The sequence below is a fragment of the Labrus bergylta genome, chromosome 14 (assembly GCF_963930695.1).
Source record: "Labrus bergylta chromosome 14, fLabBer1.1, whole genome shotgun sequence".
Classification (NCBI taxonomy): domain Eukaryota; kingdom Metazoa; phylum Chordata; class Actinopteri; order Labriformes; family Labridae; genus Labrus; species Labrus bergylta.
Genome location: NC_089208.1, coordinates 26,927,961 through 26,945,016, shown reverse-complemented (window position 1 = coordinate 26,945,016; position 17,056 = coordinate 26,927,961). Strand labels below are relative to the sequence as shown.

At 40.7% G+C, this 17,056-nt stretch overlaps 1 protein-coding gene across 1 annotated transcript in view; it reads right to left on the bottom strand.

The window, feature by feature from the left end:
• Window positions 1–276: 276 nt before the first annotated feature.
• The window catches only part of LOC109980796 (pbx/knotted 1 homeobox 2), a 136,655-nt gene continuing 119,875 nt past the window's right edge, over window positions 277–17,056 (bottom strand). The window contains exons 13-17 of the mRNA XM_065963163.1: window positions 10,370–10,562; window positions 6,152–6,294; window positions 4,706–4,920; window positions 2,838–3,589; window positions 277–952 (exon numbers count right to left, since the gene is read on the bottom strand). Coding sequence (XP_065819235.1) covers window positions 894–952; window positions 2,838–3,589; window positions 4,706–4,920; window positions 6,152–6,294; window positions 10,370–10,562 — 1,362 coding nt within the window. The 3' untranslated portion in view covers window positions 277–893. The remainder of the gene's footprint in view (window positions 953–2,837; window positions 3,590–4,705; window positions 4,921–6,151; window positions 6,295–10,369; window positions 10,563–17,056) is intronic.

Genomic DNA, 17,056 nt, shown 5'->3' with positions numbered 1-17,056 from the left:
CAACCAAAAGGCAAAGAATTGGAACTAAGGCAGCAAATTAGCCTCCTGGCTAACAGCTATTGTAGATTCATGTGTAACTCGTTATTCTGCATTATAAATGGTCTATGGGCTGATTGGGAGGGGAGTTAATTATCAACAAAGTCTATGAGGTTTTAGTATATTTATAAAAAAAGAAAAAAAACTGACTGACTATATTTCATCTGCAACAGAAACCCTGGGCTAGCCTCACTAATGAAAAGACGTGATTCTTGAAGATATTGAAGAAGGAAAAAGCAGTTATTGTACAAATTCCATTTATTTAAAATAACCAACAATACAAGACACTTAATAAAAACACATTTTGTTTGCTGATAAAGTCAATAACACCAGAAAGATACAAAAAAAGGAAGTGGAAAAAAACAATACAATATTACATATAAAATGAAACCCTTTTGAAACTCAGGTACAGAAATCAACGACTTTTCTAAGGAATGATTTTCTGTCTCTTGATCATCTTCGTTTACTGTAGACTTCCACGACTTACTGAATACTTTCAGATCAATACATTTTCTTTCTTTGTGTTCTCACACCTTGAATACAACAGCCACTTTCACCTGCATGTTTTCCTCTAACTATAACACTTCCAAAGAGACAAAAAACTAAGATGCAGCAGCTGCAGATGTACAAATGCTGAAAACTGAGCGATCAAAACGCATTGACATTTCATGTTAAAACGCTTTTCCATTTTATTCTAAAAGAGGTGATTTTGTGTTCAGTCGGCATTAAAAAAAAATAAAAAAGGAAATATAAACCCTGAATGCTTGTCCCGTCCCCAGTCTTTGTAGGTAAAGCATTCTTACAGCTACTTTACGACCCCCCACACCGTTATCACATTGATTCAGTCCGCAGGAGGCCTAGTAATGACTAAATGGTGCGGTCTCCTTCAACTCATGGTACCCCTGGTGGTTTGGCTCTGTGAAGAGACAGAGAGGGCAGTTAGGGCTCTGAAGTACCACAGATCTATCTCTTCTACATCAGCCAGTACTTTGAAAAGGTTAAGATAGAGAGGCATTTCAGTATGGCTTCACAAAGAAAGAAGAAATATCAATACAGCTACAAGAAGCAACTTCAATCAATTTAAGATGGGGAAAGTTACATTTAACAGCCTCTTCATCGTAAGATTTTTTGAAAAGGTTGTGTTCTGTTTTCTAAAGGGAATTTGGGCAGGCAATGGTGTTTTCTTAAGTCTTCAGAATATGATTAGTGGGCAAGGACACATCTTTTACCCCACAGCATTTACAAAGGCTATTTTCATTTGTGCACAAAAATGACAATTACTGAAAGTTTTGGGCTGAGCTGCTGGAGTGAATGAACGACATTTACCCCAACTTTAGCTGAATATTTTCACCCCAACTTTAGCTGAACTTTTTTCTCTTTGTAAATTTTCCGCATGTGGTTAAGGTGAGCCAGTGTGTGAACTCAGCGGGTAGTATTGAGGAAAATTCTCTGCAAGCGATCTGGCAAGGGTGATGACATTTACTTCATGCTACTGTTGTGCAACCATTGTGAGACTGACTGTGACCTGTGTGATCTTCATGCACGTAATGAAGCTGCTTCCTCAATCAGTCAACCTTTATTTAAACTGGAGAGAACATTGAGGGGAAACTCTCATGTACGTCTATCCTCATCACCCTCATTTACTCATGATGGCCAGAATGTTCTCCTACACGCTTTCTTCAATTACATGCTGCATCGGTATAATGCAAAAACCATCATCACAGTGAATAAGTAACTCAGCTTGTGTGAAAACAACTTTCCACTGCTGTTTTATAAAATGTTCTACATACAGAGGCACTGATTTTCAACAGGCAACTGCTCGGGGCCCCAGACCAGTAGGGGGCCCATGAGGGCTCACAAACTTTGAACCACAACATTGGTCCAAAATGTTCAAATTTTGCAATTACAGTAGGAAACCTCCCTAAGGGGGCCCCATCTGACAGCACTCACTCACGTTGCCATGCCAAGCGTTGCATGCATTATTGCTGATGAAACTTTTTAATTAAGTTAAGTTTTTTAATGGAAGTCAACCAAGAAAAGATAAGAGGAAGAGGAATTATCCATCCATTGGAGAGGAACCAGAAACAGGAAGTAAGTAAGCGTTGGGTCAATGGCAGATATAATGGTAATAAATGCAGGTTGAAGGGCTCACAATTATTTCTTAACTGGGGCCCTAACAGACTCTAGAATCACCACTGTCTACTGAACGGTCTTGTGCCCTCTTGGGTTTGAAGGCCTTTACAGTATATGGCGTTGTGTTAACTTGTTCAGCCCTGCCCATGCATTCATGCAGTAATTATCATTATGAGGTGTTTTCATTTATATCTATTATCACACAGGAATTGTGATTTCTCTTTTCATATCCTTTCACTTTTTTGCCATCATATCTAATTGTACATTCTGGATCTCTTTTCATTATGTATTATATGAAGAGAGCACCAAGTTCAAGGTCAATATTCACCCTGTGAGCGGTATACTGTAATATATATTATTCAATCTCATCTTAAGCAAGAAAAAAAAAACACTCAACATTGATACGCAAATTTACAGCTTTGATGCATTTTTTTCTCTCAATTCTTTCCTCAGCTTACTCAGATATGACCTCACTCTGTATTCAGCATCGGTTCATTAAGAAGAGGAGAGAAGATGAAGTCTTGTACTTAAAGCACTCGATATTCATTTCCAGAGTGTGTATCTTTAGTGTGAAGGTCACTTGATAATTTTCTGTACATCCCAAATGATGAAGACAAAAATGGCCACCAGCAGAATGCGTTTGAGTGTGTAGATAAGTGTTACGGTACCCAGGCTCATATTCTCCTCGATGAGTGGCCTCTTCTCGCTGCAGTTCACCACTCTGCCCTGAGCTGCTCCCAGAATGGTCATGATGTCCACCAGGCTGATCTTCCCTTCCTCTTTGGCCTCCTCCACCTCCTCCGACAGCTCCTTCGCAGCCTCCTCGCGCTCCTCCAGCTGTTCTTGGGTCAGCATCGCGTTCAGGCCTTGCCCTGCAGTAGCGTTGCCAACCTGTGGAGGCGCCAGCGAGCAAAACGCCCTCACGTTCCCGTAGGACTTCAGGTGGGCCACATTGGCGCGCAGGAATAGCAGGAGGACATTGAGGTCATTCAGCGGGCAGCCGAGCCTACCCTGTTTAATCAGATCCAGGGCTGGGAGGACCTCGTATACAGAGATGAATGTGGTGTCCCAGATGAAGAGCCGAAGCAGGCTGAAGAGGACGATCGGCGCCAACAGGACGTAGATGGCACCGTTAGCCACACTTATTACCTGGAACACCAACTGGCCAATCATTTTACACTGAACCAGCTCGGGGACCCAGTTCTGATCCCGCAGCATGCCCGTGCGGACGAAGCAGCTGAACTCATCCTGCAGGAAAGCGGAGAGATGGAAGTAGGCCAGGTAGAGACAGGCAGCAGTCATGAAGGTCAGGAGGAGGAAGCCCCGCAAGAAAAGCATGCTAACAAGGAAGTAGGACTTCTGCTTGCAATGCATGTATCTCTCCAGCAGAGGGTACTCAAAGTATCGCTTCCTCTTGGCCCTGCACAAGGACAAGAAGAAGAAGAAAGTCAGAACCATGTTTTTCTTTATGTTCCTACAGCTAAACATTCACATCTGGGAGCCTCCCAACCAAACCACAGGTTCTACTTTTGACTACAAGGAACTGCCAACCATACACCCAGCCCTCTAATACACATGTTAAGAGCCATGTGCAAGGGTATATTAATGGTAGAGGCTGAAGGAAGGAAATCCATGTCTAACCTTTCCCAAACCACATTGTTTTATCTATTGGTCGCATATGGAATAAAGGCTCCAGATAAAAAAAAATCACATAGATATTAAGTAATTAAAAAAAAATTAAAACATATTTCCCAGCATACTTTAGTGTGCCATTTTTTTTTTACTTTTAGAGGGATGGTGAAAATGCACCCTCACTCAGAACCTGGTGGGGGGTTCCTTTCAAAGGTTCAGATGTCAAATAAAATTCTTGGAGCAATTTTGCACTCAGTAAATCTATCAACTCAGAACATAGAATAGTACATGTTTAAGGGTCTGTGTCCACTAAGGCAATTATTTTGCAGTGGCACCCTCACATTTACAATTCAAAACCAGCGTAGCTCAGGGTTTTCAGCGTATTAGCAACCTGAGTGCAAAAAACACTCTCAATGTTGGCTGTCTTTTGTCTCTTGGCTCAAACAGTCTGAGTTTGAAACAGTTCAACTTTTGGAACACTTCCATGCTCATCATTGTCACTTCTCCCAGACCAACCAATCAGAATCAAGAAGGTGCGAGACTTCTGATAACAGCTGTAAACAACAATGGCAGAATATAAAGTAATCGGACTTGTTTTTACAAGGGTACAGTTTTCAGGGAATGCTGCTTCTGATGCCAGGACACAATTACCTGACAACATTTTCATGATATCTTTGAGATATTTCCTGGAATAAAAGCAAATATTAAGCATACACGGTTTTCAAAACAGACACAAGGGAAGTGAAAGTTAACTTTTATAACCTAGCAACAATAAGCGCTAGGGAGAAGCTCTCTGAAATGGAGGTCATGGGCGTTGCCTGTTAATGGACACAGGCCCTAAACACAACGACAATAAGGAGCGATGAATATTCTCCCTCCAAGCCAACAGGCCCTGGTCTCTTACCTTTGGAGCTCGGCCTGAAATGTGAGCGGGTTCTGAGTGTTCTGCCTCATGTCCAGAATGCTCTGAGCCAGCCGGACGGAGCGGTTGTACGACTTGTCCAGTTCATCAATGATGAATAGCAGGTCGGAGCCCAGCGTGGGCATTACGAGCTGGCGCCAGATCAGAGCCGGAAGGTACATCAACACGGCCATGGCCATAAGAGAGTACGGGAACATCTGGACAGACAATGAAGAGAGAAGGCAAGGAAAGAGAAGAAGGTAAGACGCAGACAGAAAAAGAAGATTCAGACAGAAAAGAAAAGACAGAGCGAATGGGAAGAGAAGAAAGAGAAAGATGAGTTACATGAACGATGGCTTCAAAAGGGAGTATTACAAATTCACAGCTACAAGTTAAGAAATATTTTTCTGTGTGTGGGTCTCAAATTCTTATGCAAGAACCTTTCTTGATAAAGCTCGAAACACCTGCAACGCTTTCTATAAATGGTTCACGCTAACATTTTCAACTGAATCAGGTTAAAATGTTTTTAAAATCATTAGCTAATACTGACGAGACAATTTAACTAGAAGTAAACTTAAGTGAAAGCTTGTTTGCTGACATTTTATTCAAACAAATCAGGTCTACAGTACTAGCTTCAACTCAATTAAGGCAAACTTGAGTTGAAGCTAGTACTGTAGACCTGATTTGTCTTCGATTTGCCTTCGATTTGCCTTAATTCACCAGACCATCAAAACTAAAAGCAGAACTTGAAGTACTCCGCTGACCTCCATGTTACCATGGGAACATAACGTTAATAAATAAATGGAAGAAAGAATGGAAAATCATCTTCAACGGGCGGTTGTGGCTCAATTGGTAGAGCAGGTTGTCAAGACACCTAACCTCAAGTTCCTTTGTCGGCGGCATTTGAATGTGTATGAACAGGATTACTTTATACTAATGGACACTTTGCACAGCAACCTCTGACATCAGTGTGTGAATGAGTGTGAATGTCTAGGTGCAGTGTTTTGAGTAGTCAGAAGACGAGAAAAGCTCAAGTCAATTCACCATTACAGTTTGTTTTCAGCTCATTATATCTTTATGAATAACCAAATGCTTCCCAAGAATTTAACATATGAACCATATGCACTTGTCTGTTGGTTTGACATCCATAAATGAATATTGCACTTGGCTACACCACAGGTGGAAATGTGGAAGTAAGTGCTTCTGGGGGCTGGAGCGTTAAAGCAAACTGAGATGTAATATCTTATTTCAGACAGAGGCCAAACTGAGGGACCATTAAGAGTTTAATAATGTTTTTCTCAACTGTAAGTTATGTAGAGCTGCTCTAGTGGAGTCCCAGGGTGAACATTAAGAGCTGTAAAATGAGCATATAGGGTCTCTTTATCACCGCCAACCAATCTTGATGGGAACAACAAGACAAGCGAGCTTAATTAGGATTTCTCATCGTACCTTGTGTACCCAGAGTGAGCGCTCCTCGAAGTTCCCGTCGCTGTCAAACTCGTGATGCATGAGAGAGTCCCAGCAGTATGTGTCCACATAGCTGGCCTGCTTGATGGTGAAATTGCTCGGGGGGAAACAGCTGATCTGAGGCCCTGCAGAAGAAACAAATGTTGATCTGTAACATTATCTGCTAATGTGGGAAATTACTTTCTGCAGCATATTTTCATCCTGTAAGTTACCTCTCACACTCCATATCTTCCAAACACTCACACACATTCATATACAATCTACTGCAAGATAAAATGTTCTCTCTCCCCTTCGTGGAAGAGAAATCTACTGAGCAAATCACATGTTCCTAAATGGCAACATGGCATTAAAAAAAACCCTTTCTATGCTCCTCCACCTTATATTTAGCTTACCTTGATACACCCCACATCAAGTCCAACCACTTAAATCCCTGCCCTGCACCCTTCTGTCATTTCCCAAGGGTGCTCCACCCTTAAACAGAGAGCTTTAGAGGGAACAGAGTCAGGGTGTGCCCAGAGAAACACGGAGCGTCTATTTTTTAACAAGCACGCTCACATCTGCCCAGCTTTCTGTAAGTAGTTACATGTTGCTTCTAATTTACTGCCAGGACGGGATTTCTGCTGCCAGCCCCCGTCGTTATAAAAGCAACCATTACAAGGTCCAAATAATGCTACCATGCGTGTGTGTGTGTGTGTGTGTGTGTGTGCGTGCGTGCGTGCGTGCGTGCGTGCGTGCGTGCGTGCGTGTGTGTGTGTGTGTGCCACATTTCTACATATTGATAGTGACACCTGGAATATAATTATGGCAGCTGAGGTCCCCGTGGATTACATTCATTTTAAAAGTGACCTTCCATGTAAATACACAAACAAGAGGTTAGTGCTTTTATTTTTAGACTGCATACTGAAACACCAGCCTCTGACTAAACATGTGTTTTATATGTTGGTTCACCTCTCACATGCTTGACATGTTATTAAGTCCATATTAAAAGGGTTTCCATGTTATCTTTTTCTGCTTGACCTGCTACACATTTAGTTTTAGGTTTCTCTTTGACTCCTTTTCTCGGCATATTCAACTCTTTGTTTAAGTTTTGTCACTTTTGTTGTTGTTCGGGATTGTGTAACTAGTTTTAAATTCAACATTAGCAACAGAGCATGAGTTATCACGCCCACCTAGCTCGCCGCCATAACTAGAAGTCATGGTTGTGATGTAAAACTAAATTTTTATTCATTATTATTGGAATTTTCATTTCCATTTCCGCAGCATTTTCAAATTTAATCATATATGCTTTTTTTTTAAAACAGTTTTTGGTTTCCAACATTGCCTATATATGGACAGTGTAGAGTTATACTCATTATTCAGATTTTATTGTGAAAATGAAAAAAACACTCTTCACTTCCTACGCCTGGCCCAAAACTCGTCTGTTGCATGAACATGCATCAAATAAAAACTTCGAGGCCAGCATTATGAGGCTGATGATGAGAAAATTTTGTTAAAGAAGTGAGCAGAACATATTAATTCTAGACACCATATAATGAGATAAATATTCATTTTACTATAATAAAGGTTGCCTAAAGTCATTTATCACTTTTACAACCCTTAAAGGCATGCTGGAGCAAACCATACATTCTGCTGCTGAATATTTAATAGCAGCAGTAGTCTCAATTTGAGTTTAGAGTATATAATGTTACCGGCTTTATGTTTGATCTTAAATCAAGCTGAGCACCAGAAATAAGAAAGCTGCACTGGATTGGTGAGTGTTGTGACACAGTACTGTATGTTCTCATGCAGCTTCCTGTGGGAACTGATTTTTCCCTCAGTTGGCTACATGTGTGGGTGCACATGTTGACAAGTCAATCTAAATAAAATCCAACAGCGCAGAACTTCTCATCACATCTTGTAACATACTCTCTTCCCCCGTCAGCTCGGATCTCCTGTGAGCCATTTTGGCAAAGTGAGAGAAGCTTAAAATCTGTGTCTGCTCATATCTGCTACTCCCACTCCCCAGCTAACTCTGGCACATCATCCCTCATATTTGTGTTTTGTAGTCTAATTCTTGGCTGTGAGTCCAGGTGCAAGTAAACCATACTGCAGACAGCGGAGCAATCACACAGGCGTTCAGAAAACCAACAACCTGGCGGATAGGCAGCCAAGATCCATTAGCTGAGCCGTGCTCCCCCGACACCACATCATGTTCTGCAGCCCCCCCCCCCCTGTTAATCAACACATCCTCTCATTTGACTCAAATCGAGGGGAGCTGCCACAGAAGAACTTAGCCTTGTAATTAGAGCATGCCGGCGTTAGTGAACGTTGCTCTCAATCATCCCCCCGTGGCAATTAGCATCAGGAGCAGCAGGCTGATTGCAGACCGGCCCCGAGGAGACAACGTTTAGTTCAAAGTCAAGGGAGTCAGCGCTCCTCAGTAATGGACTCCACTGAAGACTGCAGACATGCCACGTTTTTCTTTGGATCATCGGCTGTGCTTTTTTGTGCTCAATGACCACATCCAGCTGCTTGTGGCCATGTTTCACATGAAAAAAACAGAAAGTTTTTATTTTTCCATGTAGTCTGAAACATTCTGAGAAAAAGGCCCACATTTTTCTAAAACTATACAGGACTTCTTATCCCAGGAGATCCTTTCCAGGACTTTAGACTGCCTGCATGCACAGTCTAGTCATACTACAGTTACAGCTCTCTTAGGACATTTAAAATGACTTCTGTCCTTTTCTCAATATACAAGCAACAAGGGAATATCGATTTATCAATGGAAAACATGACTGAAGACGTTACATTAGGCAGCGTTATGCCCCATTTTCAGCAAGCAATTGGACATTGTTCCAGTTGACCTTATGTCACATGACAAAAAAAAAATCACAAATAAGTTGCAAGCAAGCATTAAACTGGTTTTATGTTGAACTCTGAAAACATGGACACATTTGTACATTTAGTACATACTACTGGGCTTTACTTTTGGGACCAGTGATGTGCACGTCCAGCTTTCTTCAACGCTTTCATGCTGTTTGACTCTGGAGCAGGTGCAGAACGCCTCGGCCAGTTTGGGTTCGATTGAGGTGAATGCAAGAGTTAATTGATCCCCAACCAAATTATCTTTGTGTGTTAGTCTGACTGTGAGAAATTTCAGTCTGACTAACATGTTTACATGCATTCTAAAAGTAAATTTTCAGTCTAACTGACGCAATAAATTGACTTTTCTTGACATCATGTAAACATAGAATGACAGGGAAAAATGTCCTTTTAACAGACAGAAACCTTGAGCAGAACTAGACCTATGTTGAACAGCCCTCTTCTACTCGTGTGTTGGGCTTGCATTTCCAACCTTCAAAATCCCTGAATGTTCAGAAAGTAGAACCACCTACAGTAGCAGCGACCTTTTAAGGGGTTGATTAAGACTTTATTTAGACCCTTCAGTACAAAAGGACTGAGTGCCTCCTAAAGACCCAACTCCCTTGAGAGTACCTCCTACATTGGAAAGCAGCTTAAATGAAACCAAAGAGCAGTCAATACATCTAAAAATGGAGAATAAAGGAGTTGTATTTTCAGTAATTTTGTGTAGTCACATCATCGTTGCTTCTCATATCTATTCATGTGAGTGTTTCTTAATGGAATCAGCTGTTTATGTCTTCCTTTTTAAGACTACATATTTAAGTATTCTCTCCTGCATTTCTCACAGCACCCTCATTTTCCTCCCAAAAGCTCTGGTTGTTATCACTCTTAATATGTATAGCTGCCTTAAGTAAGGATGCATCTGAGAGCAAAGATAAGAGCCTGCTGGAGAGGAGCTCGGATACGCTCACTTGTCACGGTTCAGGACTTTTAACTGCGGCTCAGAATTGGGTCACTTCCGTCAGTACATGAAAAAAGTGTATTTCCGCGCGGACCCTCTGGATTAAAAAAAACACATGGAGGCCAGAGGAATAATAAGTGTCTTCGTATTAGTATGTATGATATTCCTCCTTATCGCAAGTTCAACTAAGTGCAGTTAAGCAGCTAAATAATAAACAATTCAAGGACAAACAGAGCATTCATACTTTACAGAGGACACTGCATAGAAGCTGAAACACAACCACGGAATTAAAAATAAGCCCTCGTGAATGCAGGGTGTAATTAAGGGCAGAACCAAATGGAATATAAAACAAAATGCCCTCAAACATTTTCCAGGAGAGGAAGACTTTTTCTGCTCACCCAGGGAGATCTCGCGGGCGAAGGCCATGCACACGAGCATCAGCGGCAGGCCGACGGACACAAACTTGATGACCTTGTCCAGGGGAAGCTCCAGCTCCAGGTGCTGGATCCGGTTTATCACCGCGCCGTCCTGCAGCAGGGAGTCAGATAGCATGGCCTTGGCCGCTGCCTGGGCGATGGACATTTTGCACACCTACACAGGAGATAAGAAAAATGGTTTCGTTTTTTGTACACTATCAAGCTGGCGAGGAAGATATTGTCAGATCTGAGCGCTGTAAGAACAAATCAGAGTCATGACCCGGGCCACATGTCACTGCTTGGCTCTGCTATCTTATCATCTCTGTCATTCTTCTGTGTGTGTTGTATATATTGAAGTCTTTAAATGAACTGTACTGACAAAAAAACCCATCAGTTTTCAAGTGGTGAAACGTTTTATCAATAACCCCTTTCAGATTGCTTTTTCCTCCGTTTCACCATAACTAATCTTAGCTATCATCACGTCTTTGTACATTCATATTGATTCCACGACGGCGTCCTATTCTTGTCCCAGTCTGTGAACTCACATTGCGTTTCTGCGTTGCAGAAGCACGGCACACATAAACACATAGCGCTGCGCTCCCCTACTGGCTCTGATGAAACTGTCTGTCCCCTGCAATTCATCTGTTACTACCGATGAAGATGGTAAATAACATTATGCCATCATAGGGGTGTAAACATGTGATAAATGATCCCTCCACATGTGGAGTTGATGCTTATCTGGATCTTTTAACATTAACAGTTTTGCACCAATAATTGCTCTATTAAGTCAGAAATGCTATCAGCAATATTCAAAGTTCATGTTTTCTAACTTTTTTACAACTCAATCCCCACTTGTCGCAATTCTAATGATTCATATGATGAATTCAATTCTCAACAGTGGTAATGCTTCAATTCCCCTTAAAATATGTAAGAAACAGAACTTTTGACATCTAACAATGAATCCAGACTCCGTAGAGCAAATACTGAATTTTGACTACTGATTATGTTTACACATCTTAGATTTACATTTCAGGTCTCTGTAATCCCTTGTGGGATTAATGAAAAGTCCACAAAAGACACGCACATCCCTCAGTGGGTGCTGGATCCAAAAACACACATTGGTAAAGAAAAGCAAACCAATGTGGTTTGCACACCAACAAGCTCCCGTTTGAAGGATTTATTGACAAGTGGCATTCAAGCCAACATGCTGTTCCCCCCTCGCGGGAAAGAATAAGAAAAGACAGACATGAAAAAAAACTACATTTTTTTAGGATGACTGAAATTAATCAAGAATATCAAAAATAATATATTACAAAGTTCTTGTGAAAGGGATCGTAGATTTACTTGATGCTGCAAGTTTAAATCCAAAATGAAGTGGTTGTTGTTTTAAATGTATAGATACATTTCCACAATTCACAATCCATTCAACAGGTTGATCATTCATTGTTGACTTCCTTATTCTTACCGTTGAAAAGCAGTTTTGAAATAGTTAAAGCTTACACCATGTTTTCAAGCAGAAAAAAGCCTTTCAGTGGAATTGTAAGACAACTTTCAGAGCAGCAGATGGTTTTCCCATCAGGAGCTATTCAATTAAAAGTCCTTTCCATAACATTAATCTAGATGGTAGTTTAAAAACATGATGAAATGAATAACCGTCTTACCTGAAGTCTTCCAAATTTCTCAGGTGCAAATTATGATCTTTAATGTCTGCAGAGCCAAAGATGTTCCCCTAAAGGCCTGCTCGATGCTGGAGAGCTGTTTAAGTATTCAGGGAGGATCTCTGTAAAATGAGAGGTTGGATCTGGGCTGAACCGGGCCGAGCCGGGCCTGGCTCTAATTACAGAGAGGACATCTGGGAGCATGGAGGCGCCCAGATGGTCCTGACTGCAGCAGACCTGCAGTACCCAGCTGTGTGTGTGTGTGTGTGTGTGTGTGTGTCTGTGTGTGTGTGTGTGTGTGTGTGTGTGTGTGTGTGTGTGTGTGTGTGTGTTTCTGGGCAGTCCATGCTGAGAGGCAGGGTGGCTGTGGCCCACTTCAAACAAGTGAACCATCGCCCGTGGCTTTTCCAGCCTCTGTCATTGAGGGACTATTTTTACTGCACTTCAGCCCTCAGAGCTGCAGCTAGCTGACTTACTGTACCGTACAGCAGGGATGGTGTTTCTGACCTCTGCAGCTCGATGTGTTTGAAAAACCAACAGTGTGAAAAATTCTATGTGATTGAGTGGATTTGACATACAGGAACACTTTTGAGGGGAATAACTGTGTTGTGCTGTTCTTCTTTTTTTCTTTTAGTCTGTACAGCCAGGAAGGACTCGCAGAGAAAGTACAGTTCAGTGCTAACTGTGCACTGAATAAAGTCCAACATGGACAAAAACAAATGTCTGTTCTGTTCAGCTCTACTATGTTTCAATATGAATATTCTCCACCAAGACTCCTGGTCTGTACTCATGCATTTGTCAGTGTGAGTCTTTCCTTGCTGTACCTATTTATGTATTCTACCGCACCAGAAAAGACAAACTTTGGGTAGTTTGTACAGGCTCCACTCAATACCTGTGAACCATGTTTCTTAATTTGAACATACAGTATATGCAGTACAAATGTAACAAACCAACTTTTTGACACTCAGGAGATGTGTAAAATATCTGTATGTAATGTAGAATGTGCTGCAAATCAAGAAACACTTCATCAGAATTATTCAGTGCAGATGGTGAATCCAATTGCAGTCTAGAAGCATTACTGTGTCATTGGTTGATTGTTAAAACGCCCAATGCACAGGTAAGAAAACAGCACTCTCAGGTTCATGTGTCGACCCTTTGTCACTCTAAACTCGTCAGAAGATGTCAGCTTTGTCTTTGGTCAAACCCCTCAAAATATACTGTATGACGCTGTAGATACCCCTCCAGTGTCATTTCTGCTGTTTGAATGTGCTGTGGCAGTAATTGTGTTGAGTATGAAGAGTCTGCTTAGTCTGGATGTCTTGGATGACGGATGTGTCACATAAACATAAGACTTTAATCCAGACCATTGGGGTTGATTCTCCTAAAAAAGTCAAGGAAGTTGGCTTTCTTTTTTTTCTTTTTTCTTTTTCCTCAATTTTATGCAGACAAGGCTAGGACAGTGGACAGAATAGGAAGTCCTTGAGAGAGAGAGTAGGACATGACATGTGGGAAAGGAACCCTAGCCACTTGGATGAAACACTCATATCCAGTTGAGAAGCTCTACAATGTAAATTTAAGTTAATGCACACATATCAGTCGTAGGCTGAGACATTGACACATGTGGCTGATTTCCTTTATCCAAACAGCACAGTTAGGTTGGTCTGGTTGAGCTGCAGTATTGATGTCCCATCCCTTCCTTTAACCAAAACACAGCTTAAACGTCAAAGATCTCTCAGGTGGGTACAGTCCACAGCAGAACCGAAGCTTGTGTCACTTTGAAGAAGACAATCCTGGATATAGAAAGTTCAAAGACTCCTGTGTTAGTATTCATTACATTTCCTTTCACTGTCCCTCCACTGAAGAGCCTGCTTAGTCTGGATGTCTTGTAACTGTTTTACATAAGTGTGTTTATTTATTTCAGTTTTGTACATCTAAATTATCTTAGTACATTTTAGACTTTTGTAGACTGATTTTAGCAGTCTTGTATTATCTGTCCCATTTTTCTTTTTGATTTAATGTCTGTCTTCTGATTATTTCTGTAATGACTTGATGTCAATGTAAATGAGGATTGCCCCTCAATGATCTTTCGAGTATAAATAAAGGTTGAATAAATACTTGTTTAATGAATGCACACTGGGTTGCAGGAGCCTCATTTATCATGTCATATCAATCATCAGGTAATACCCCTTTTGTAATAGCAATAACTAATTAAACTAAACTTCTCTGCTAAATGAACGATTGTACATTAATAAGCATGATAAGAAAGATATATAACCAGAAACCATGTGTGAGGAAAAAATAATTTGTTGTGTATTTCGATTTCATAGTTTGACCCATGTCCCATGTCACCTTCTTAGTTATACTACAGCCAGTCTGTAAGCAGCGCTTCAAATATTTTAGCTTCTCTTTTGGGGAGTTGTTGTCATTCTTGTATACAGTCAATGGTGTAGACTCACAAATATGACATGCAGCTTAGCTAGCTTTGCACAGAAACTGCTGTTTGAAATTCCTTCAGAGGGTTATTGATGACTTTTATACAGTGAGGATATTTGAGAGCCTGTACTTTTTCTACATTTACTAGTGTAAAAATGGCTGTGAGTGATGTAGAATAATTGATTCATCATATTACTTGTACTTTAATAAAAACGTGTGTTTTATCACCACATCATCTGTTGTCTCCCCTTTACATAAAGCCTAATTTGAAACCATGCGAGAACATTTCCTCCTACAAGAAACTGCTGCTGAAGGAGGATGAAAGTATTTTTGATGCACAGAGTTGATGCAATTATACAAAGACCTTTTCAGGGGGCCCGAAACTGTGCCAGGGTGCAATTATACCCTCAGTGAACAAGCCATGTAAAAACAATACAATGTAGCACACCCACAACAGTGATTACCATGCACTGAGAGGGAGCATGGCTCGACATTCAGAGTCTGAACCCTGCGGTTGGGCTCTCTGTATGGGCTCTTTCATGGCAGAGGCCCTGCTGAAGGTGGGAGAGCTTTTCGGCTGGGCGTTAAATCACAGGCTTCTGCAATAAGCAGTGGGTGGGAGAAACAACATGTGACAGGAAAATGAGGGAAGTAAACCAATATTTACCAACTCTGTAATCTGGAAACACAATGAGACAGAGCCAGAAAGGGTTTGAAAGTGTCATCACATACGTCTTTCTCTATTGTAATCCTGGCTTTCAGACGTGTTTCCGGGAACAACACTCGCTGTTAATTTTGCATGTGGTTTTGTTCTTCTTGTTCTGCGATTCATTACTTGAATAATGAATCACACTGCCAACTTGCTGCCTGGAAATATATATATCCACCTGGATGCATGGTAAACCCTTTAAATCTACCAGAACCCATAACCGCAATTGTAAATCTACGACTTTCAAGCAGGCATTTAAACACCACCTGATGAATAGACAAACATGTAATCACTGATTTAACTAATAAATGTCAATAACAGTCCCCCCACGATTGTCTGTGTTGCTGTTAAGCCTGATGTTGGTTGTGTCTTTTGTCCAATGTGGTCTTTGTTTTTATTGCTGCAGAACAGGAACCTGCTGTAAACCAGTTTTAACTTTTACAAAGTTACATTTAATCTTTTCCAGTATAATTACATGTAAAATGAAATTAATTCATGTAATTCTTCATGGAATATCTTGTGAGTAAAGGTCAACCAACATGTGACCAATTGGTGGTCAGCCCTTCTCTCTCTTTTTGCCACATGTCCTGTCTCTCAGCTGTTCTATAAACGAGGCTTAAGGCCAAACATTAATCTTAAGGGGTCTCATGTTAATTTCTCTATGTTCAAAACTAAAAATTGCAGCTGCTTCGTCGGCAGAGTTTGAATGTATCATCCAGGTCTACACTCCCTCCCGCCCGATACACTCACCCTGCCAAATGAAAGGTGTCTGATCCAACCTCCACAACAGGGTCCTAAGTCTCTGACTAGACTCTTCTCCTCTGTTGCCCCCCGGTGGTGAACGAACTACCAAACTCTATTGGATCTACAGAGTCCCTTTGCACCTTTAAAAAAAAGCTAAAGACCCAGCTCTTTATGAACACCTACAACTTTAAGGATATTATTGATGATGGTGATGCTTTTTTTTTGATAATGATGATTTTGGGATGGTTTTGATGCTGATTAGAGCTCTCAAGAACAGCTATTGATGTAGTGCTTTGCCTCTGGTCACTTCCTGTCAGCACCTGTGTGTTCGATCAAACATAAAGCTTTTTTGTTCGCACTTACTGACGTTGTTTCCTCCGTTCTAGGTCCTTGCTTGTGATGTTCTTACTTTCTGATGAACTTCACTTTGGATAAAAGCTTCTGCTAAAGGAATTGTAGAATTGTAGAATGAATGGATTAGTTACTTACAATCTTGTTAAAATCTTGTTACAGATACCAGGAAAGCTTTTTTCAGAAGAGAGAAATATCTACAACTAAGTTTCAATATACTGAAGAATGCCATTTGACATTTGATATCACAACAAAAGCATTCTTTAGCACATTGAAACTTTCCTGATATCTGTAACAAAATTTTAAAAATCTGTTAATAACTTTTGTCGACATGAACTCTAAAAGTCAGCCCCACTCATTAAATGTCACATTTTACCAAACCAGATATGTTCAAGTTGAAACATGTGCAGAACTTCACAAAGTCAGTACCTTTACATGTTTAATTATTAAAATTGTTCTATTGAAACACAATAGATTATGACAACAAAGTGTACAAATGAAATAGAAATATTTCCTATGTTTGTCACTTTCTCTGGAAGATCCATTAAAAAAAAAAGAAGTCAAGAAAAAATGATTAATGAGCAACAAACTTCACAATGAACAATCAGAACATTCAATGTAACATGTTTTTTTTCTTTTCCCAGACATCTTCACATTAGAAACAAGCGACTCCGTGTCTGTGATTTAGTACAAAACAGAGCTGAAATTGTTTCACAGTTTCTTCCAGAATCCTTCACATTGAATTGAAAGAGATATTATTCCGTTTTTTTTTCT